A 24,164-nucleotide genomic window follows, 5' to 3' on the forward strand; every position below is an offset into this window, starting at 1 on the left:
ATGTGAGTTGCAGTGGATCTAGGCATTCTGGGAGTGTGGAGTTGGTGTGCCTCATGACCAACTCACGAAGCACTTCATTATGATTGATGTCAAGGCCACCAGACGACAGTCGTTGTGGCACGTTGCTGGTTTCTCTTTGGCTTGGGAGAAAAGCCCTGCCTGACTCTGACCCTGAGGCTATGCCAGCTTGGTTGAGTGAGTTTGCAGCTGATTGTACTTAAACAATATTCAGTGCATTTCATTCACTTTACATTGAAGCTATAAGACAGCTGGTTTGCTTTATATCATATTGTAGAATTAGTTTGGCAGCTTTCCATTAGCTATCAATTTACCTGTGCCAGAAATCAAAATAAATTTCATGCCTTTTTCAAATAAGCCACTTATTCACACAGGAATAGCAACATCCACAAAGCCTTAAAACTAGACCGAGAGTAAAGTAGATTGCAAACCCAGCTAATAATAACTCAGCTGTCCATTGGGTCAAGACACTTCACACACATGAAGTTAAGGCGGTGAAATTAACTCAGTATTAACATTGCCACTTTATATTGGCCATTCCACACAGCAGACACATTGCATTTGGACGTACGCGTCATTGTAAATGGTGAGGTATATATCAGATGCATTCATTTTCTGTTGGTTTGTCTTGTTGCGCATGCAACCATATCCTCTAAATCAGTGGTTAGACCCTCCAACCAATGTTGTTGCCCCTTGTCAACCAGGAAGGTTTCTTCAATTTCAAACTCTGGTTTAGGAAGAAAAAATTGCATTTATATAGTATTTATATAGTATTCTTCATAGCCCCATGATGTCCTAAAACACTTCACAGTCAATGAAGTATCTTTGAAGCGTGTCCACTGTTATGTGAAAATATGATGGCCAATTTGCACTCAACAGCCTCCCACAAACAAAGCAGATAAACAAGCTGCTTTAGTGATGACGTTTGAGAGGTAACTTGATCAGGACCTCGCGGAAAATCCCCTTGCTCATCTTTGAATCATACCGTGGGATACCCTGAGAGGCTTGGTCAAATTTCCGATCTGAAGGACAGCACATCTGACAGTCTAGCACTTCTTTTGTACTGCACTGCAGTGTCAGTCTGGATTATATGTTGAACTGGGACTTGAACCTTGACCTTCTGATTCAGAGGTGAGAGCTGCCGCTGAGCCTAGTTGGTATCATATTGGGGCAGCAACATGGATGCTTGAGTTCCACTGAGGGGGAAAATCGTTAAGACTTCCTTTTCTCCCTAGACATCTAGATACTTCTTCCGGACAGTGCAAGTGTTTGATAGGTGATCAACGTCACCAGCACCATCAAACAGCCTGCACTTTTCAGGTGAAATACAAGTTCATAAGATATAGGAACAGAAGTAGGCCATTTGGCCCAGAGAGTCAGCTCCGCCATTTGTTCATGGCTGATATGTTCCTCATCCCTATTCTCCTGCCTTCTCCTCGTAACCCCTGATCTTCATATTAATCAAGAAATCCCCTTAATGAATGAAATGAAAATCGCTTATTGTCACGAGTAGGCTTCAAATGAAGTAACTGTGAAAAGCCCCTAGTCGCCACATTCCGGCGCCTGTTCGGGGAGGCTGTTACGGGAATCGAACCGTGCTGCTGGCTTGCCTTGGTCTGCTTTCAAAGCCAGCGATTAGCCCTGTGAGCTAAACAGCCCCTTATTGATCTTAAGCACCATATTTGTGCTTGGGGTGTTGTCACCTACAGTACTACAGGCCAAGAGCTGGATGGTGAAATCAGTCAGAGCAGTTCTTTCTTATAACACATGGACTTAGGAGCAGGAGTAGGCAATTCAGCCTCTCGAGCCTGCTCCACCGTTCATTACGATCATGGCTGGTCTCACCGTGGCTGCTGAGACCTGTTGCTGGAGGGGGGAATTGTATGCAGGAAAGCTCAACACTTTCAGAACAGCAGAGTGCAGGGCAAGGGAGGGGGAAATAAAGGAAGGGAATCAACGGCTTGCATTTATTTAGCACCTATAATGTCTCAAAGCACTTAGCAAACAAAATTTGGCACTGAGCCACATAAGGAGTATTGAGCGTGTTTGTTAAAGAGAGGTTAAAGGAGCACCTTAATGGAGAAGAGAGACAGTGAGGGTTAAGGGGGGAATTACAGACTTCAGAGCCTCAGACCGCAGACGGCACGGCTGTCAAAAGGAAACCAGGCGGGCCCAAGAGGCTGGATTTGGAGGAATGTAGAGTTCTTTGTGCATTGTCAGGGTGAAAGGCAAAAAAGGGAAGAAGGCCACTGCCAACGTTTCTTCAACACAATCAGTTCCTGCCCTTTGGTACCGTGGGCCAAGGTAGGTATAGTATAAACGGTACCTTGGTGTGAGGTCTTTACAACAATCTAATCAAAGTGCTGAATAGTTAATGTAGGGAATAAAAGACACGTTATGGTAAAGAAAGCACAGTCGGTTCAGTTTGCAGATGTTTGGGGTCATATCTAACCCTATTGATCTATCTCTAAGCAACTATTGCTGTGCTTACTAATAGAGAGAGACATTTATATCGGTCTTTCATGACCACTTGGTGTTCCCAAGGCCAATGAAGCGTTATTGAAATGTAGTTCCTGTTGTAATATTGAAAACACTGGAACCAATTTGTGCATCGCAAACTCCCACATAATCTGTTTTTGTGATGTTGATTGAGGGTTAATATTGGCCAGGATAGCGGAGCTAACTGCCCCGTTCTTGTTCAAAATCGCATCATGGGATCTGTTACGTTCACCTGAAATGGTAGACGGGACTTCGGTTTAACATCTCATCTGAGCCACGGCAACTCTGCCGGTGCAGCACCCCTTCAATACTGCACTGCATTTCAGCCTTGATTTTTAGGCTCAACCTGGAATAGTACTTGAACCTTTAATCTTGGGGCTCAGATGAGAGTGCTACCAACTAATTCCTCCACATCCCAAAAGGCACTGTTCACAAACAATGGGGAACCCTGAAGGCATAGGTGATATTTCTGCGTTGGCTCACACAGGGTTGAGAAGTACTTAGCAAGTTCGACTTTGTTTACCTTTTTCCCCCACCTTTTTGACGTCATGGCACACCTTTATACCGTAAATAATTCTGAGGCACACCTATTTTCTCCAACGTAACTGCCCTCTTACAAAAGCATTTTTATCTCTAAAACCTCCTAAAAACTATTTAATTCATCATTTAATACAATTTTCATTAGTTTAAGAAGTTTACAATGAGTGCCTCATCACATGTCAAATACAATATTGGAGCCTTTTTGTCTTTTTCTTAACTTTATTGATTCCTGTTTCCTTCCTCTGTCTCTTCCCTTACTTGGAACATTGTTTTTTTTTTACTTCTCCCTGTCTTCTCTCCTGTTTTTTTTTTCAACCTCTCCCTCGTTTCTCCCAGCCCTTTTTATGTTTTTACTTTTTGCGCTGCGCACGGGGACTTTATCTTCAACTCCATGGTCGGCATCTCCAATTCTCAAAGAACCTGGGATCTCCTGTGCATGCGTCAGCCAGGAAAGGGCTGCACGTGCGCTGTTGGGAATATTTTTTGTTGGCAATCTGAACCATGCATGCACCGGCCAGGAAAGGGCCACATACGTGTAGTTCTGATTTTTTACATTGATTAGACCCATGCATATGTGCCTGACCAATGTTTTAAAAATCCGAACCGTGCATGTTAATGCCTTCCCAGCCGGCGCAGGCATGGGAGGCCCCAGATCCATCGGGACTCGGAGATACTGACCACGGAGCTGAAAACCAAGATTTGGCACAGACCATAAAAAGTGTTTTGGTTTTGGTAAAACCAGAAGCAGGATATTGACCGGAATTCTCCGGCTGTCGGGATTCTCTTTTCCTGCCGGCAGCGCACCTCCCACCCGCGGGTTTCCCAGCAGTGTGGGATGGCTTACATCAGAAACTTAATTGACAAGCATTGGGAGTATAGAATCCCGCCACCAGTGAATGGCACCCGCTGAACGATATGCAGCCTGGAGGACCGGAGAATCCGGCCCATCATCCAAACATATCAGAACCTGAAGCTATTTAAAACCTTCAGTCAATAAATATCACAGTGCACTTGATTCTGTTGGTTCAACCTCAGTTTGTAAACCAGCTAAACTCAATTCAGATGTATAAAATGCCTAAGTTTATCGGTGTCTCCTCTCACGTGTTTTTTTATCCCTCAGTTATGGCCACGCTGCAGCTCCCAGCCACCAACTTGGCCAACCTGGCTAACCTGCCCCCAGGGACCAAACTCTACCTAACAACCAACAGCAAGAACCCCTCAGGCAAAGGCAAGCTGCTGCTGATACCACAGGGAGCTATCCTGCGGGCTGCTAACCCAACAGGTAAGATCTTTCTGCATCAGCCGATTTGGGTTAAGTTAGCATGCGGGGACCTGGAAGCTGGCATGACCTTCGAGAGAGAGGGAGGTCCTTAAGCCCCTGCCAAACATATAATGTTCGTGAATTGCACTATTATGTACTGCGATATTATGATGGAAGTGATTTGCAGCTGTTCAGGGGTACTGGTCCTTCCCACCACCCATTCTGCCCCCACTCCTTCACACCCAGTGGACTTAGTGAAACACCTGAAATGGACTAATCAATCCAAAGGAAAATTCCCATTGGTTGTACCACTCAGAATCTACCAAGCGTTACCATATGCAGGGAGGTTTGAAAGGTGATGCAGGCCAAAGTTGTACATGTCCTCGTGACTGTAGTGAATAGCGACTGCAGGGAAATGGGAGTAGGTGACCGACTGCAATATAGAACCAAGCCTGGGACTCAGAGGTTCAGGTCACTCCTCCAGGGAGATGTGTGAGGCCACAGGTCAAGTTCCCCCCTCTGTCCGGGGGAGTTCTGTGTGGTTTGAGACATGAAATAATGAAGAAGGGTGATTAGTTTTACACATTTGAGGGTGGCCATTCTTTACTGAGAATGCTCACTGTGCTGGAACAGTTTACTCCCCCACTGCCTCTGTAGTTAATAGATAGAGTGATTTACAGCCAATAACCCATACATCAAGTCCTTTTCATTTACTCCTGCACAGACAGAACGCTCAATGGCAGTCTATACAATGTGTCCCAGATATCTGGCAGATTGAATACTCCAGTCCAGCGTGTATCTTATCCCCTGCACGCTGCTAGTCATGTCTACAGCGTACAACTGAGTCCCAAACAGGTTGAAACACAGATTATAGACTCAAGCTCCCCTATTTTCTCTTCGCTACACATAAACATCAGCTTTAATGCTTGCTCCTCCTCTAACACACACGGCCTTACTGCCACCCCCTATAGCACACACACTCACTGTATTCCCATTACTACACACAGACTTATGTTATGATCCCATCTCTTAATACTGGATAAATCAGATTGCAAAGTGAAACCTGGTTTGATAGGTCCTAACTTTGTTTTTTCTTTAGAAACCAAAGAGGAAAGTTATTTTCTCTTTTTTTTTCGGGGGGGGGGGGGGGGGGGGGGGGGGGGGGGGGGGGCAACAAGCTATCATTCTTTCATTTCGCAGAATCACCAATTTTCGAGGGTTCACTTGGGAGAGTAGCAACTGTATAAGGGCCTAACGGGTGTTTAATCTTTCTTTTATTTCCCTCCTTTAAATCTCTTTGTGAATTTAGATTAGAGGGGATGGAGGCTAGGGCAGTTGCATGCTCCTCCTGTAGGATGTGGGTGGTGAGGGATACCACCGGTGTCCCCGCTGACTATACCTGCGGGAAGTGCACTAACTACAGCTCCTCAGAGACCGCGTTAGGGAACTAGAGCTGGAGCTGGATGAACTTTGGATCATCCAGGAGGCAGAGGGGGTAATGGAGACGAGTTACAGGGAGGTAGCCACACCCAAGATACAGGACAAGAGTAGCTGGGTTACAGTCAAGGGAAGGAAAACGAATAGGCAGACAGTGCAGGGATCGCTCGTGGCCGTTCCCCTTCAAAACAAGTATACCCCAAGGTGTTCTTCACTTATGTGAGAAATAAGAGGATGATCAGAGTGTGAGTAGGGCCGATCAGGGATAGTGGAGGGAATTTGTGCCGAGAGTCTGAGGAGATGGGGGCCCTAAATGAATACTTTGCTTCAGTATTCACTAGAGAGAGGGACCTTGTTGCTCATGTGAACCAGGTTAATAGACTCGAACAGGTTGATATTAAGAAGAAAGATGTGCTGGAAATTTTGAAAAGCGTCAGGATAGATAGGTCCCCTGGACTTGATGGGATATACCCAAGGTTACTAAGGGAAACGGGGGAGGAGATTGCTGCGCCGTTGGCGATGATCTTTGTGTCTTCACTCTTCACTGGAGTAGTCCCGGATGATTGGAGGGAGGCGAATGTTGTTCCCCTGTTCAAGAAAGGGAATAGGGAAATCCCTGGGAATTACAGACCCATCAGTCTTGCGTCTGTGGTGAGCAAAATGTTGGAAATGATTCTGAGAGATAGGATTTATGATTATTTAGAAAAACATAGTTTGATTAAAGATAGTCAGCATGGCTTTGTGAGGGGCAGGTCATGCCTCACGAGCCTCATTGAATTCTTTGAGGATGTGACGAGACACATTGATGAAGGTCGGGCAGTGGATATGGTGTATAAGGATTTCAGTAAGGCATTTGATAAGGTTCCCCATGGTAGGCTCATTCAGAAAGTTAGGGGGCATGGGATACAGGAAAATGTGACTGTCTGGATACAGAATTGGCTGGCCGAAAGAAGACAGCGAGTGGTAGTGGATGGAAAGTATTCCGCCTGGAGGTCGGTGACCAGTGGTGTCCCGCAAGGATCTGTTCTGGGACCTCTGCTCTTTGTGGTTTTTCTAAATGACTTGGATGAGGAAGTGGAAGGGTGGGTTAGTAAGTTTGCTGACGACACGAAGGTTGGGGGAGTTGTAGATAGTGTTGAGGGTTGTTGCAGGTTACAACAGGACATTGACAGGATGCAGAGCTGGGCTGAGAAGTGGCATATGGATTTCAACCTAGATAAATGTGAAGTGATTCATTTTGGACGGTCAAATTTGAATGCTGAATATAGGGTTAAAGGCAGGATTCTTGGAAGTATGGAGGAACAGAGGGATCTTGGAGTCCATGTACATCGATCCCTCAAAGTTGTCACCCAGGTTGATAGGGTTGTTAAGAAGCGTATGGTGTGTTGGCTTTCATTAACAGGGGGATTGAGTTTAAGAGCCGCGAGGTTGTGCTGCAGCTTTATAATACTCTAGTTTGACAACACTTGGAATATTGTGTCCAGTTCTGGTCGCCTCATTATAGGCAGGATGTGGATGCTTTGGAGAGGGTACAGAGGAGATTTTCCAGGATGCTGCCTGGACTGGAGGGCATGTCTTATGAAGAAAGGTTGAGGGAGCTAGCGCTTTTCTCACTGGAGCGAAGAAGGCAGAGAGGTGACTTGATAGAGGTGTACAAGGTGATAAGGGGCATGGATAGAGTGGATAGCCAGAGACTTTTCCCCAGGGTGGAAATGGCTATCACAAGGGGGCATAATTTGAAGGTGATTGGAGGAAGATAACAAAGAAAGAGAACAAAGAAAATTACAGCACAGGATCAGGCCCTTTGGCCCTCCCAGCCTGCGCCGATCCAGATCCTTTATCTAAACCTGTCGCAAAGAAAGAGAACAAAAAGGTATTGGAGAGATGTCAGAGGTAGGTTCTTTAGTTCTTTACACAGAGAGTGATGGGTGTGTGGAATGCACTTCCAGCAGAGGTGGAGGAGTCAGAGTCATTAGGGACATTTAAGCGACTCTTGGACAGGCACATGGACAGCAGTAAATTGAAGGGGTGTAGGTTAGGTTGATCTTAGATTAGGATAAATGGTCGGCACAACATCGTGGGCTGAAGGGCCTGTACTGTGCTGTACTGTTGATGTTCTATGTTATTGAGCAGATTCACAGTTGACTGATGAACTTTTTAAAAGTATTTTTATTAACATTTTATACAAAATAAAAACAAACATACCCCACCTCAAACAAAAACAGTGCAAATAAAAAACAACCCCCCCCCAGACCCTACTCCTCCTCTCCAACTCTTTGAGAATGAACGGGCACCATCTTTTGTAGAACCCCTCGATCACACCTGTCAAGGTGAACGTAACCTTTTCAAGGTCTAGGAATTCCATTAAATTCCCCAGCCACCCTGAGGCACAGGGCGAAGAAACAGACCGTCAACCCAACAGAACCCACCCGCGAACAATCAGCGAGGCGAAGGCTAAACATCTGCTCCCATCTGTAGCTCCAGTAGGACCCACACCCCAAATTTGACCCTTAGGGGATTGGGCTCAAAATCCATTTGCAAGACGACTGACATGGTGCTGAAGAAAGAGCCCCCAAAGCTCCCCAGACCAGAACATACAAACATAATTGCCCCCCCCTCCCACGCCGCTCAGACGTGCTCCACTCCCTCACTCAACTAGCTCATCCTCGACCTCGTTATGTAATTCCTTTAATTATATTAACCGCACTCTTGTGGGGCCTTGTCTTTCTTTAATAGCAGTGAAATGAAGGCCTGCCTCGTCGTCTCCCAGAGTGCCCCCCTTGCCACCGCATTTTCAAACATCTCCACCAACAGCGGTTCCAGCCGATCTGCAAACTACTTATAAAATTCCATCGGGAACCCATCTGGCCTCGGAGCCTTACATGTCTGCATTTTCTCTATTACTGTCCGAACCTCCTTAATCCCCAATGGTTCCTCCAGCCCCACTTGTCCTCCTCCTCCACCATGGGTCCTCTAATCCCTCCAAAAACGCCACCATATCCAACTCATCCCCCAGCAGTTTCAGCCTGTACAGCTTTTTCTAAAACTCCTCAAATGCCCTGTTCACCTCCTCCAGTGCGGACACCAGCACCCCCCCACGCCCAATCCCACACCTGAACAATCTCCTGGAGGCTGCCTGCTGCCTAAGCTGGCCAGCCAATAAACCACTGGCCTTCTTCCGATGCTCGCACATCTTGCGGGGCGGCGGAGGGGAAGACGGCAACCGCGCATGCCCGGGTTGGCGCCGGCCAACCTGCGCATGCGCGTCGGCCACGTCATTCTCGGCGCGCCGGGCCTTGCCGCCAGCGACAAGTCCTGGCGGCCGACTCTCCCGGCATGGCCCTCCTAGCCCCCCCGGCGGGGGGAGAATAGGGGGCCAGGAGAGGCCTCCGACGCCGTCGTGAACCTCTCGGGTTTCACGACGGCATCAGGTCTTTGGGAGAATTCCGCCCCTGGTCGTTGCCGGCGTGAACATCGCGCGACCGCTGCGTGTGGGGCCTGTGGGGGGCGGAGGGAGAATCAAGCACCAGGGGGGTGCTCAGGAGGGGTCTGGCACGCGATCGGTGCCCACTGATCGTCGGGCCGGCGTCTCTGAAAGACACACTCTTTTCCCTCCGCCGCCCCGCAAGATCAATCCTCCATGTCTTGCGGGGCAGCGGAGGGGAAGATGGCAACCGCGCATGCGGGGTGACGCCATTTAGGCACCGCAGGCCACGTCATTCAGGCGGCGCTGCTTTGACGCAAGCGTCAAGACCTGGCGCGCGAGATTGATGCGCCGCCGCTCCTGGCCCCCTGGGGGTGGGAGAATAGGGGGCGAGGAGTGGCCGCTGACTCCGGAGTGAAACACTCCGGTTTCATCCAGCATCGGCACTTTGTCTCCCTTTGGGAGAATTTCGCCGCTGATCTTTAACCAGCCAATGGGTCTCCTGCAGCAGCACCACGTCGGCCCTCAAGCCCTCAGGTGAGTGAAAACTCTCTCACTTTATCGGCCATCCAATCCCCGCACATTCCACGCTACTATCCAAACGAGGTCTCTCAGCCCCCGCCCCTTCATATCAGCCATGCCCACGTAATGGATAATACTATCCCTCCACCCGATTCCTCACGCCTGAGCTCACCCAAGATGGCACCCAGCCCCGCCCCACGAATCAGACCAAGAACTACCCCCAGTCACCGTCAGCCAACTGCCACTCCCCATCCCAGAAACGGCCCAACCACTTTCTCTCGAAATAACCCTTCTCTTCAATCTCCCCCTACCTCCACCATTCACACCTCTTAGGCAAGACGAAACCTGACTGCCGAGGTTCAGCGAGCCGCAGCCCCTCCCCTCGCCTCGCTCCTGTTCATTAGCCAACTCCAGTTTGTTAGTGAGGTGGCCCCTGCCCGACCCCCCCCCCCCCCCCTCCCCACCAACCGCAGTATCCACAACAAAGGAACTAAACAAAAAACCCCATACTCAAACCATCCACCTCAAGTATCAAAACTTCCCCTTTTCCCCCCACTAGCTCAACCCTCCTCCTTCCCTCTCCCCGCCTGCATACCATCTCCAACCCAGGACAGCCCCTGGAGAGGAGAAAGGCCACCCACACAACGAAAACACACCCCAAACAAAATGTAACTTTAACCATAACCTTTCTACAAAGAAATTAAAGGGTACAAACAGCAGAACTTATCCTACTCTTCCCAACCACAACAACAAAGTTCCAGTGTCCATCTTAGTTCAGTCCTCGTCCTTCAGCCTTCACGATCGCCTCCGTCTCAAAGAAATGGTCTCTGGAGCTATGCGTGACCCTCAGCCTCGCCGGATAGATCACCCCGCAATGCACCCCACTATTGAAAAGCGCTGTCTCCTCCCCTCTGTTAAAGGCCATGCGTCTACTCACCAGCTCCACCGTGACATCCTGATATACAAATACCACTGCCTTCTCACCTCACCCCCCGATTCTGCTTGGCCCATCTCAAGACCATCTCCTTCATCTGATAGCTGTGAAGGCAGACTATCACAGCTCTTGGTGGCTCATTCGCCTATTGTTTTGGCTGGAGCAACCGGTGGACCGTATCCAGCTTGAAGGAGGGGTGGCTTTCTCTTCCTCCCCCAACAGCTACGCAAGCATCTTCATAAAATACTCGGTTGGCCTCAAGCCCTCCAACCCCTCGGGCAGCCCCACGATCCTGAGGTTCTGCCGTCGCGACCCGTTCTCCACGTCCTCAACCTTGGCCTTCATGCACTTATTTCTGTCCTCCGCCTTCAGCAGTTCCTCTTCTAGCGGGGCGAACTGCTTGCTGTGTCGTGACAGTGCGTCCTCCACCCCCTTCATCATCTCACCATGCTCCCGCATCCCCTCCGCCGTCTTTCCGAGAGCCTCCTTAATCGGGGGCCAGTGAGCCCTCCACCGATTTCTTGAGCGTGTCCATCATCTCCCTCCCTTGCCGCTCAAAATGTTGACAAGTTGACATTCAAATTCCACCGCCATCACCTCGGCCGACGTATCCACAGTAATGGCCGCAGCCCCCCCGGCGAGCTTACTCCCACCATCTTCCTTTCAACCGAACTCCGCACCGTGGTCAACTCTGCTGGTGGACTAGCTCACTCTTTTTCTCCCAATATTCTTTCTTGGGGTTTCAATATCCTCTGGTGCCTTTTGGGACAGGTTTGCATTCAAGTCCCCCCCCCCCCCCCCAAACTGGGTGAAAAGGACCAAACACCGAGAACTCTAGAGGGAGCCTCCCAACGTGCGGCTTCCAGCTACATGTCGCCACCGCTACTGATGAACTTTTAACATAAAAAGTTAAACATTTATTAAAACAAGGAAAGATTAGCGATAACAGCATACATAAAGGTTGGAAAAGTCTCAATTTCAACACCAGAAAATGATTCAAACTCACACTATTCCTTTTATCCCAGAAATACCCTTTTGAGACACAAATCGAGTGCAGGTCTACCACTGTCTTAACACCAATGCTTCTTCCTTGGGCTGGCCCAGTTGCAAACTGTTCTCTTCCAGTGGAATACTGAGCATTCACCAAATGCTTTCCCCCCAGTTGGTATCTCTCTCCGAGGCACCGAAAACCACACTCACTGTGACTTCAAAGGCAGAACAAACACATGAGTTCCTTCAACTCAGTCCCCAGCAACCTTGCAGGATTTCTTACTAGAGAGCTTAGAACACCTGCCCTCACTTTCTGATATGTGAACTGCTTTTCTGTCTTTCTCGAGGCCTGTGTATGTGCGTCACTGGACCGCTGTCGCTAGGCAACTGCGCAGTTTTTTTTTCCTACTCCCCCCCCCCCCCCCTAAATTCATTACACGGCTACCTCCTTTGAAATCCATCTCTTCACTTCAAGAGTTGTAAACCTAATTTAAAAATGCATGTATACAAACAGGGCCTCCATACCTCCCAGCACCAAGCTTGCACACAAAAAAACTCCAAATGAAACTAGAACCATGTTCCACCTTTCATAACACACAAATACCAATAAAGTTATACCTTGTTCCTAACGCTTACTGCGACACCTTCACCACATACAGTCATATTGTCCCCTGACCCTACACAACCATACATTATCCTCTCCACATGCAACCTTACCGTTCTCCCCACTCACCAGACACCATACTGCCCCCTGACACACCACGCAGATTTGATGCTGCCCCACCTCCGCACACTAGATGTGCACTGGACAACAGCTGCTCATAGTCATTACTGTTTTATTCATGCAATGTTCCTGCGGACTTTATTTGAGAGTTATCTCATGGTCATGTTCTTTCAGCAGGGCAGCAGGTGCAGGGAGCATCGACGAGCACGACTGGCAGCATTCAGGGGACCGTAGTTAGTGGACTACCCCAACAGCTGGGCTACACATCGTACATCCTCAAGCAGACGCCGCAGGTCAGTCCTAGGCCACTCACTTGTGCTGCTGTTGTTCAGTGGTCACGAAAGAGCTAGGTGTACAGATGACAAAAGAAAGTGAGATTTAGGGTTATTAAGACTACTGGGGATAGGTGAAGTTGCTGTCACAGGAATGAGAATAGGCTAGTCAATACAGCTCCAACCTTAACTCCATGTCTCTGCCTTTCTTCTGTAACCCTTAATATCCTTACTGAACAAAAATCTATCAATCTAAGTTACCCCTACCTGTCACCGTGCTATGTAGATTGATATTTTACACATGCAGTGTCACTACTGAAGATCTGGGGCGGAATTCTCCGCAAGGCCCGCGCCGTTGTGAAACCCGGAGAGGTTCACGACGGCGTCGGAGGCTGCTCTTGGCCGGCTCCCCTCCGCTGCCCCGCAAGACGTGGCGGCTTGCTCTTGCGTGGCGGCGGAGTGGAAAGAGTGCGACCCTTTAAGACGCCGGCCCGACGATCAGGCCGATCGCGGGCCAGTTCCCTCCCAAGCACGGTCATGGTGCTCACTCCCCTCTCTGCCCCCCACAAGCCACAAAACAGCCAGCTTTTGGTGCCATGTTCACACCGGCAGCGACCAGGTGTGGTTGCCGCCGGCATGAACCGGTCGGGAACGGCAGGCCGCTCGGCCCATCCGGGTCGGAGAATCGCGGGTCGCCGTGAAAAACGGCGGCCCGCGATTCTCCGAGCGACGAGTCGCAAAACGCGACATGCCATTTTGGGGGGGGGGTGGGGGGTGCCAGAGCGGCCCTCCCGCGATTCTCCCACCCAGCGTGGGAGCGGAGAATCGCGCCCCTGGTGTAGGCTGTGATGTGTGAGACTGCCCATTCAGAGCTCAAGGCCTCAAAATGGTCCCTTTCGTCTTCAGGCAAAATACTTCATATTAAATGGCATAATTCTCCCTTAAATATTTGAGTAAATTCAAGGGCACAGGAGTAAATATGTTTTATTTGGTTGTTGTAAATGTAGAGGAAAGGGCTGTGTTTTTCAGTGGATTTTAGCTCTGGTTCCTGGGTTTGAATCTAGCCCAGAGTTGAGGAATAAACACGAAGATAAAAGCAAATTACTGCGGATGCTGGAATCTGAAACAAAATAAACATTATCTTTTTAATCTCACGGCCACTGTTGAACTCTCTATCTTTTTCTATTATATCTCTATGTTTCTCTTTGTATAATTTTCTATTTCTATTGTTCTATATCTGTTTATGCCTATCTATTTCAATTGCTGTACACCTCTTATTTTATAGCTATCTTTTTATTGGTATGGTTCTAGCTCTATGAGTCCTCAGATGAAGTATGTTTGGAACAGGGTCAGTCAAGTTGCAGTGTAAAATGTCCCCTGATTCAGCGCACACTGCTACTAAATTCACACTCAGCAAGGTCACTATATATCTTGTGATAGAATCGGAAATATCACACGGGTGCAAATGGGAATAGGTACTCTGTGTGCTTGGAACTTCCTCAAAAATGAAAGCACGTCAAAAATATGCACATCATGTTGCTGCGTTTCTACCTGTTCCCAGTGATTTCTGGACGGTTTCTCCTTCCTCAGTGTAATGGTATAATTAGAGGAATGGGCTTCAAGGCACACCCAGGACTGGTGCAGAGCTGGAGCTGGCAGGTTGTGAGTGATACCAGAGGGTGGAGGGTTAAATTATGAGGACAGGATGCCTATACTTGGCTTGGATTCCCTTGAGTTTAGAATGTGATCTAATTGTGGTACTGGAAATCGTAAAAGGATTTAATTAGGTACAACAAAGGAACTATTTCCTCCAAGTAAAATTAGAGCTAATATAAGGACAGAAAATGCTGGAAAACTCAACAAGTCTGGCAGCATCTGTGGAGAGAACAGAAATTTTACACGGACTTGAAACGTTAACTCATTTTCTCTGCCCTCCCTGCCAGACCCGCTGAGTTTTTCCAGCATTTTCTGTTTTTATTTCCGATTTCCAGCATCTGCAGTATTTTGCTTTTATTAAAGTTAGAGTTGGACCAATTTAAGGAGAATTCAGGAAACAGTCTTACAAACCAAAGGCAGTCAAAATCTGGAATGCTGTCCCCAAAATGCTGTGGACACGAGACTGACAGATTTCTACCATGTAAGAGAGTCAAGGGATATGAAGCTAAGGCAGGTGAATGGAGTTGAGATACAGATCATCCAAAATCTAATTGAATGGCTTGAGGTTCTAAATGGTCTGTTCTAGTTCCTGTGGGCGAAATTCTCCGCCCCCCACGACGGGTGGGAGAATAGCGGGAGGGCCTTCCCGACATTTTTGCCGCCCTCCCGCTATTCTCCCCCCTCCCCGCCGAAGTCCCGACCCGAATCGCTGCCGCCGTTTTTTTACGGCCGGCAGCGATTCTCAGCTGTTAGATGGGCCGAAGTCCCAGCCCTTTCCGCCGTTTTTACGAACGGCAAAGACACCTGGTCTTGCCGTTCGTAAAAACGGCGTCACAAACTCGCTATTAATAACCATGGCACCGATTGGCACGGCCGTACCACGGCCGTGCCAAGGGTGCCATGGGCCCGCGATCGGTGGGCACCGATCGCGGGCAGCGGGCCCGATGCCCGCGCACTACTTGTCCTTCCGCCGCCCCGCAGTATCCATTCGCGGGGCGGCTGAGGGGCAACCCGCCCCGCGCATGCGCGGGTTTCGCGCAAAACGCGATGACGTCACCCGCGCATGCGCGGGTTGGAGTCTTCCAAACTACGCATGCGCGGCTGACGTCATATGACGCGTCAGCCGGCGCTAACTCCGGCAAGCGGGCTTAACGATTTTCGTTAAGCCCGTCTTGCTGGTGCCTACGGCGTCGGGCTGCTAGCCCCGACCGGGGACCAGAATCGGTCCCCGGTCGGGAAGGGGCGCGCTGCCGTAAAACCCGCCCGGGTTTTACGCCAGCTTTACGTTTTCTCCCGTTTTGGGAGAATCTCGCCCTATGTACCTATTGTTCTGATCCCAGTAGAGATCGCTAACTTTTCAAAATAAAGGAATCCCCACGATACCAATGGAAAGAAAACTACTGGACAAGATTTCACTTTTCAAAATTATAAAAGTTAAACCATGGCTCACAACGCCGAGAACCTGGGTTCCCTCCTGGGTCACAGTCTGTGTGGAGTTTGCACATTCTCCCCACAACACAAAAGATGTGCAGGGTAGGTGAGTTGGAAACGCTAAATTGCCCCTTAAAAAAAAAATAAAAGTTAAACCGAAATCAACATATTCTGACTTTAATTAACAGGCAAATGATACTTCAAATAAAAGGGTACCTTTTTAGTTGATCCAACAAAGATATGCCTCATGTGGTTGCCAGCACTTGCATCATTTCCCACACCCACAAATGGCACTCTGTGCAATCTCACAGTCTTTCCAACTCTGGTATGTGGGAACTGCTCACTTCCCACTCATTGGATTTGGCCCCTGAGTCATTTTCACCTGCATCAGTATTCCATCCAAAATTACCAGGTACAGTCGGCACCCAAACACTTGGAATGTCTCAGGTGGAGTGTTATATCATTCCTGGGTACTATGCTTTCAGAGCGTGAACCAATTAACTCTCAGAGACTGCTCTGAAAACGGACCCTTATACTTGCTGCAGTTAGCTGAGCTATTTGCTGAGTATTTTTAATATAGCGATGTGTATTGTGTTAACAGAGCAGTAATATTTCATTACGAAATCACTCCAGCACCAATGTTACATTGCATACAATGATAAAAGCTATAATACATACCGCTGACATCCAAAAACAGTAGTCTTCCATAAAATCTTACAGAGCAGGAGGAGACAATTTAGCCCATTTGACCTGTGCTGACACTTTGAAAAAGCTGTCCAAATAAACCTGTTCTTTCCCCATGGCCCCCAAATGTTCCTTTTCAGGTTCATATCCGATTTCCTTTTGAAGAGTCTAATGCTTTCACCGCCTTTTCGGGCAGTGCATTCCAGAACGTAATAACTTGCTGTGTTTGAAAAGAAATCTCATCTCCGCTCCGGTTATTTTGCCAATTATGACAAATCTGTTACCGGCCCTCCTGCCAGTGGAAACAGTTTCTCCCCATCTGCTCGATTAAAACCCCTCATAATTTTGAAAACTTAAACTTTTGTTGCTCTGAGGAGTACAATCCCAGCCTCTCCGGTTCCTTCATATAACTGAAGTCCTTTATTTTTCCGGCCATTCCATAGCTACGTGCAGCCAGAAATTACACTGTGCTTTGGGAATGTGAATCTTTGGAGTCACTCATTGGAAGAGGCTGAATTCCTCTTATTCAGTTGTTGTTTGACAGAGGCCTTTTTTCTTTCTTCCAGGGCACGTTCTTGGTTGGCCAGCCGGTCACTCAGGCCTCCGTGAAGCATGGGCCTGGTGGCTCTGTGGCATCTGGGGTGACAGTGCAGGGGCCATCTTCAACAGGCACCCACCAGCAGGCAATCAGAGTCTCCACTGCCCAAAAAGCAGTGTTTGCACAGGTAAGTGCTGTACTCTTCTGGTGGGGCTCGGTCTTCCTATTTAGATGCGAATTGTGCATGTTTTGAGATACAGGGGCATAATTATAGTTGAAGGACTGGATTAACTATCTGCATCTAAATAATTAACTAAACACAAAAGCTGTTCTTAGGATGAGAGCAAGGTATGAGCCCAGGAGACACAGGGAAATGACTGCAAGGACACGCAAGCCATTTGTCACATGACCCTTGGCTGATATTGAACTTTGTAGCGACAGCTAACAACTTGCAAGGCACCTTCAAAGAGCATTAAGAGCTACCCACTTAATGTGGGATACGTGGAGCCCTGACTGGGTAGGGGTGGCAGTACGGTAGTGAGACAGTTCTTTTTAATGATGGCTTTCTGGTACCAAGCACACGTTTCCAGATTTACATTGAATTCAGTTTCACTTTCTTGCTGTGGTGGGAATGTCACTAGGCTGCTGCTCCTGCTGCCTCTGTCAGGCCTATAGCCTTTTCCACCTGCTCTGATAAAATGGGTGGCCTCCATGCAGCTACTGTCCAGATTGACATGACTGAAATCAGGAGCTCTTGTGAGAAGAATCGCAGGAATTAATTTCCCATTACTCCGAGCTGCGGTATTCCTCAGGGTGCCCATTGAACACAAGGTTGGTTGGGATTGTGACCTGTTGTTAATTTGCCCAGCCGTGAAGATCTTTGGCTCTAAAGCCAATTTATTGGACTCTGTTGGTCTATAACCTCTGTGGAGTAGAGTCAGAGCCAGAGTGCCACTCTGCTCCTACTAATCTGGAAGTGAAGCTACTCCTTTCTCACCTTACCTTCCGACACAGGATGGGCAAGAGTAGTGTAGTGCAACGGGTTCCTGCGGCCTTCTGTCCAAGGCAGGCTGGTTGGCGGTAAGGAAACAACGTCCCTTTTTTTTAATGGCACTGGCTGCCAAAGTCCAGCCACTTTGAGAAGATAGGGATATGGTACGTTTGTAAGGTAAGTGGGTAGGATTGGGGGAGGCTCCGGTGGTCAGTGGGTTTGGGGGCATGGTTCAGATGGTCAGTGGGAAGGGGGAGAGTGGTCAGTGGGGGGCTTTGGATGGTGGGGGAGTGCCGGAGAATCATGTGGGGTTGAGTGGTCGGATGGGGTAAAACTATTAATGTACGACAGTCGGAAGAATCCAAAGTTTGGGATTTAACTTGAATTTTCAGATGGCTCCCATTGCAGTGCAATTGCCCATCAGACGTTTGCTGTGCTATCCTTTCCTGGGGATCTCCAGTTGGAGTATCCCCAGCTCATACTTGCGATGCTCCCCAGTTGCGACAGCCCGTAGCTCAGAAGTTACGTGCTAAAATGAGTGATGAATAACCTACATGGATTTGAGAGGTGCTCATCCAAAGAAGTTCAGTTTCAGACGATTGCTGAGAGGATTAATGCCAAGGTATTAATCTAAGATAGTATTAAAATTGACACGGTGAAAAGGTAGTGGAGGTTATATCTGGGGAAAAATTGGAAGGTTTAAGGGTAATATAACTAGCCTCAAGCAAGATGTAAGGTTAGAGAGGATTGCCTCCCTGCACAATAATGGATCTGTGTATCAGAACACCAACTAAAACAATCAATGCTGCATCGATTAACTGCACCACAGAGGATTGGATGAATACTTATATTGGAATGTGGTTGAGGATTCAAGTCCACACAAATAGATTGTGTGTGGAGCCTGGCTAAATCCATGGGAATATCAAGAGAGGATATGATATAAGTGCTACGTCTTTAGATTTAAAAAAATATATTTTTTTTGTATCACTATTTTATTACACTTTTTTTTGCCCTAGTTATTTTTAGCTTCCTTATTTCACACTACTCGGGTTTGTGAGCTCTGATTCCCTTTGTCCAGAGAGTGTTCTCAATTTCCCAAATATCTGGTTAATATGCAGCAAACTAAGGGAATGGTAGAGCTCCCTCTTCGATTTATTGGAGCTATTGATGTTGTCCAGTGACCGCAAGTGAGTTTCCATCTGTTCAGAAGATGGTGGAAACAACACAACACTAGACTTAAGCTTTAACTCCCAAACAGATTTATTAAACAGTAAGAGTGTAAATGACGAGTAGCAGTAATACAACTATACTGCAGTATGCGCTGCAGTATACAGTAGTTGTAAAGCCAATCGAGCTCCTTGTGTAGAGAAAATAATAAGTAGTTCTTTGCTAAGCAGTCTTCTTAGGCTGCATATTTTTTCCATTCCTTATTCCCAGGGAAACTATTTGGGCTGATGCATAACATAACATATTTATTATTGAATTGACTGGCTTAGTTCCCCCTTTGGATACCACTTTCAGAGAAACCAGCGAGTTGTTGCCAAAGCTATAATGATGTATGGACCTAATTATCTCACTTGTGAAACAGTGTGTTCGTTTTTGATAGTTTTGCTATGACGAATCAGTGGGTGGTTAAGTGAAGCAGACAAAATCGAAGAGCGACACATAATTCTCAATCGCACCTGCAGGCCTTCTCTTTCATTGTCGCCAACAGCAGCTGACCATGCTTTGGGTACATTGTGCAGAATCATAGAATGGAGGAGCCCATTCGGCCCATCGTCTCTGTGCTGCTCTATTTAAGAGCCAATTCACCGAGTGCCACTCTCCTGCCTTCTACTCGTAGCCCTTCGCATATTCCTTTTCAAATAATGATCATATTCCCTTTTGAAAGTCTCAATTTAGCCTGCCTTCTGCCCCCTCTCAGGCAGTGCATTCCAGATACTAACAACTTGCTGTCTTAGAAAGCGTCTCCTCATGTCGTCATTGCTTCTTTTTCCAATTACCTTAAATCTGTGCCCTTTGGTTCTTGATCCTTTCACCAGTGGGAAAGTCGAATGATGACGGTGAAACCATCTGCTTTACAAAGGAAATCTGCTGTCATTGCCTGGTCTAGCCTACAGGTGATTCCAGCACTCTTAATTGCCATCTGAAAGTTTTTAAAAATTCATTTACAGGATGTGGGCATCGCTGTCTGATTTATAATCAGCATTTATTGCCCATCCCTAGTTGCCCTTCAGAAGGTGGTGGTGAGTTGCCATCTTGAACCGCTGCAGTCCCTGAGGTGTAGGTACACCCACTGTGCTGTTAGGGAGGGAGTTCCAGGATTTTGACCCAGTGAAAATGAAGGAATGACGATATATTTCCATGATGTGGAGATGCCGGCGTTGGACTGGGGTGAGCACAGTAAGAAGTCTTACAACACCAGTTTAAGGTCCAACAGGTTTGTTTCAAACACTAGCTTTCGGAGCACTGCTCCTTCCTCAGGTGAATCAAGAGGTATGTTCCAGAAACATATATATAGACAAATTCAAAGATGCCAGACAATGCTTAGAATGCGAGCATTTGCAGGTAATTAAGTCTTTACAGATCCAGAGATAGGGGTAACCCCAGGTTAAAGAGGCGTGAATTGTCTCAAGCCAGGACAGTTGGTAGGGGATGAAAGTAATGCGATATGAATCCCAGGTCCTGGTTGAGGCCGCACTCATGTGTGCAGAACTTGGCTATAAGTTTCTGCTCGGCGATTCTGCGTTGTCGCGCGTCCTGAAGGCCGCCTTGGAGAATGCTTACCCGGTGATCAGAGGCTGAATGCCCTTGATTGCTGAAGTGTTCCCTGACTGGAAGGGAACATTCCCACCTGGTGATTGTCGCGCGATGTCCGTTCATTCTTTGTCGCAACGTCTGCATGGTCTCGCAAATGTACCACACTTCGGGACATCCTTCCCTGCAGCGTTTGAGGTAGTCAACGTTAGCCGAGTCGCACGAGTATGTACCGCATACCTGGTGGGTGGTGTTTGCACGTGCAATGGTGGTATCCATGTCGATAATCTGGCACGTCTTGCAGAGATTGCCATGGCAGGGTTGTGCGGTGTCCTGGTCGCTGTTCTGAAGGCTGGGTAGTTTGCTGCAAACAATGGTTTGTTGGTTGCGCGGTTGTTTGAAGGCAAGTAGTGGGATGTGGGGATGACCTTGGCAAGATGTTCATCTTCATCGATGACGTGTTGAAGGCTGCGAAGAAGATGTCGTAGTTTCTCCGCTCCGGGAAAGTACTGGACGACGAAGGGTACTCTGTCGGTTGTGTCCCATGTTTGTCTTCTGAGGCGGTCAGTGCTGTGTTTTGCTGTGGCGCGTTGGAACTGTCGATCGATGAGTCGAGCGCCATATCCCGTTTGTACGAGGGCATCTTTCAGCATCTGTAGATGCCTGTTACGCTCCTCCTCGTCTGAGCAGGTCCAGGAGGGCTTGTCCATAGGAGATGGCTTCTTTAATATTTAGGGTGGAAGCTGGAGAAGTGGAGCATGAAGTTACCCGTGGGCTTGCGGTAAAGCGAAGTGCTGAGGTGACCGTGCTTGATGGAGATGAGTGTGTCCAAGAATGAAACTGATTTTGGAGAGTAGTCCATGGTGAGTCTGATGGTGGGATGGAACTTATTGTGTAGTCGTTTCAGTGATTCTTCACCGTGGGTCCAAAGGAAAAAAATGTCATCGATGTATCTGGTGTATAACGTCGGTTGAAGATCCTGTGCGGTCAGGAGGTCTCGTTCAAACTTGTGCATGAAGATGTTGGCATATTGAAGTGCGAATTTGGTCCCCATGGCTGTTCTGTGCGTCTGGATGAAGAACTTGTTGTCGAAGGTGAAGACTTTGTGATCCAGAATGAAGCGGATGAGTTGCAGAATTGCGTCTGGAGATTGGCAGTTGGCGGTGTTGAGTACTGTGGCTGTTGCAGCAATGCCGTTGTCATGGGGGATGCTTGTGTAGAGTGCTGAGATGTCCATTGTGATCAGGAATGTTCCTGGTTCAACTGGTCCACGGGTGCCGAGTTTCTGTAGGAAGTCCGTCGTGTCGCGACAGAAGCTGGGCGTACCTTGTATGATGGGTTTCAAGATGCCATCGATGTAGCCAGAGAGGTTCTCACACAGGGTCCCATAGCCTGAAACGATAGGACAGCCAGGTGTGTTGGCCTTGTGTATTTTCAGGAGGCAGTAGAGATCTCCAATGCGGGAAGTACGTGGGATGAGAGCACGTAGGGTGCTCTGAAGGTCTGGATCCAAGGTCTTGATCAGTCTGTTGAGTTGGCGGATGTGTTCCTTGGTCGGATCTGCGGGTAACTGTCTGTACTGTTCCTGGTTGTTGAGTTGTCGTTATACTTCTTTGCAGTAGTCCGTTCTGTTCAGTCTGACGGTGGCCCCTCTGTCTGCTGGTTTGATGACAATGTTGCGGTTGGTCTTGAGAGCACGGATGGCGTTGCATTGTGCTTGGGTGACGTTTGGGGCTGTCTTGTGAATGCGACTGATGAATCTGGCATTGATGTGACTCCTGACGGCTTGAGCCTACATGTTGAGTCTAGGGTAGCGGCCTTGCGGAGGGATCCAATTCGACTCTTTCCTCTTTGATTGCCGCACCGCAGATCTCTCGGTCTGCTGTTCCGGTTCATTGGTAGTCTCCTTGGGTTCGCTGTCGGCCTCTTGGGGTCTGTGGAAGAATTCCCGGAGCCTCATCCGCCTGATGAATTCCTCCGTGTCTGTCGCGAGACTGATGGGGTCCATTTTGGTGGTGGTGCAGAAATTGAGCCCTCTGCTGACGACTTTGATTTCGTCTGGTTGAAGGGTGTAGTCTGATAAGTTGACAATAGATTTCCCTGTATTGTTTGCCACTGTGGTACCGGGGGAGGCTTGGTTGCTGCTGGTGGTGATACCGAGTTTCTCAAGCTTCCTGTTCTTGGTGTGCATATAGGTGGCATAGTATTGTTGTCTCATCTGTTTGCCGATGTTCCGCAGCTGCTCTGCTGCGTCCTGAGCGCAAGTTGAGAATATGGCCTGTATCTTGGTTTCCAGGTTGCATCGTCTGCTGTAGAGCTGGCGTACGACGTGGTTGAGGAGTGTGAGAGAGGTGCAGAATCTCTCAGCGTAGTCTGAGTTGTAGGTCGACTTGAGTGGGTTTGTGATCTGTAGCCCTTTCGGGATCTTGTCTGCTTTCTTGCATCTTTGTAGAAACTTAATGTCAGTGTCTATATGCGCAATCTTCTATATGTACGGTGGAGCATAACAGGCATCTACAGACGCTGAAAGATGCCCTCGTACGAACGGGATATGGCGCTCGACTCATCGATCGACAGTTCCAAAGCGCCACAGCAACACACAGCACCGACCTCAGAAGACAAACACGGGACAAACCGACAGAGTACCCTTCGTCGTCCAGTACTTTCCCGGAGCGGAGAAACTACGACGTCTTCGCAGCCTTCAACACAGCATCGATGAAGATGAACATCTTGCCAAGGTCATCCCCACACCCCCACTACTTGCCTTCAAACAACCGCGCAACCTCAAACAAACCATTGTTTGCAGCAAACTACCCAGCCTTCAGAACAGCGACCACAACACCACACAACCCTGCCATGGCAATCTCTGCAAGACGTGCCAGATCATCGACATGGATACCACCATTAGACGTGAGAACACCACCCACCAGGTACACGGCACATACTCGGGCCACTCGACCAATGTTGTCTACCTCATACGCTGCAGGAAAGGATGTCCCGAGGCATGGTACGTTGGCGAGACCATGCAGACACTGCGACAATGAATGAACGGACATTGCGCGACAATCACCAGGCAGGAATGTTTCCTTCCAGTCGGAGAACACTTCCACAGTCAAGGGCATTCAGCCTCTGTTCTCCGGGTAAGCGTTCTCCAAGGCGGCCTTCAGGACGCGCGCCAACGCAGAATCGCTGAGCAGAAACTTATAGCCAAGTTCCACACACATGAGTGCGGCCTCAACCGGGACCTGGGATTCATGTCGCATTACATTCATCCCCCAGCATCTGCCTGGGCTTGCGAAATCCTACCAACTGTCCTGGCTTGAGACAATTCACGCCTCTTTAACCTGGGGTTACCCCTATCTCTGGATCTGTAAAGACTTGATTACCTGCTGATGCTCGCATTCTAAGCATTGTCTGGCATCTTTGAATTTGTCCATATATATGTTTCTGGAACATAGCTCTTCATTCACCTGAGGAGGGAGCAGT

At 48.3% G+C, this 24,164-nt stretch overlaps 1 protein-coding gene across 1 annotated transcript in view; it reads left to right on the forward strand.

Moving 5' to 3' along the window:
• Positions 1 to 24,164, forward strand: part of yeats2 (YEATS domain containing 2) — a 189,478-nt gene that overhangs the window by 131,009 nt on the left and 34,305 nt on the right. Inside the window, 3 exon segments of the mRNA XM_038815545.1 lie at positions 4,178 to 4,339; positions 12,524 to 12,642; positions 16,959 to 17,117. Of these exon segments, the coding sequence (XP_038671473.1) occupies positions 4,178 to 4,339; positions 12,524 to 12,642; positions 16,959 to 17,117 (440 nt within the window).

This window comes from Scyliorhinus canicula, chromosome 13 (assembly GCF_902713615.1).
Source record: "Scyliorhinus canicula chromosome 13, sScyCan1.1, whole genome shotgun sequence".
In the NCBI taxonomy this organism is placed as follows: domain Eukaryota; kingdom Metazoa; phylum Chordata; class Chondrichthyes; order Carcharhiniformes; family Scyliorhinidae; genus Scyliorhinus; species Scyliorhinus canicula.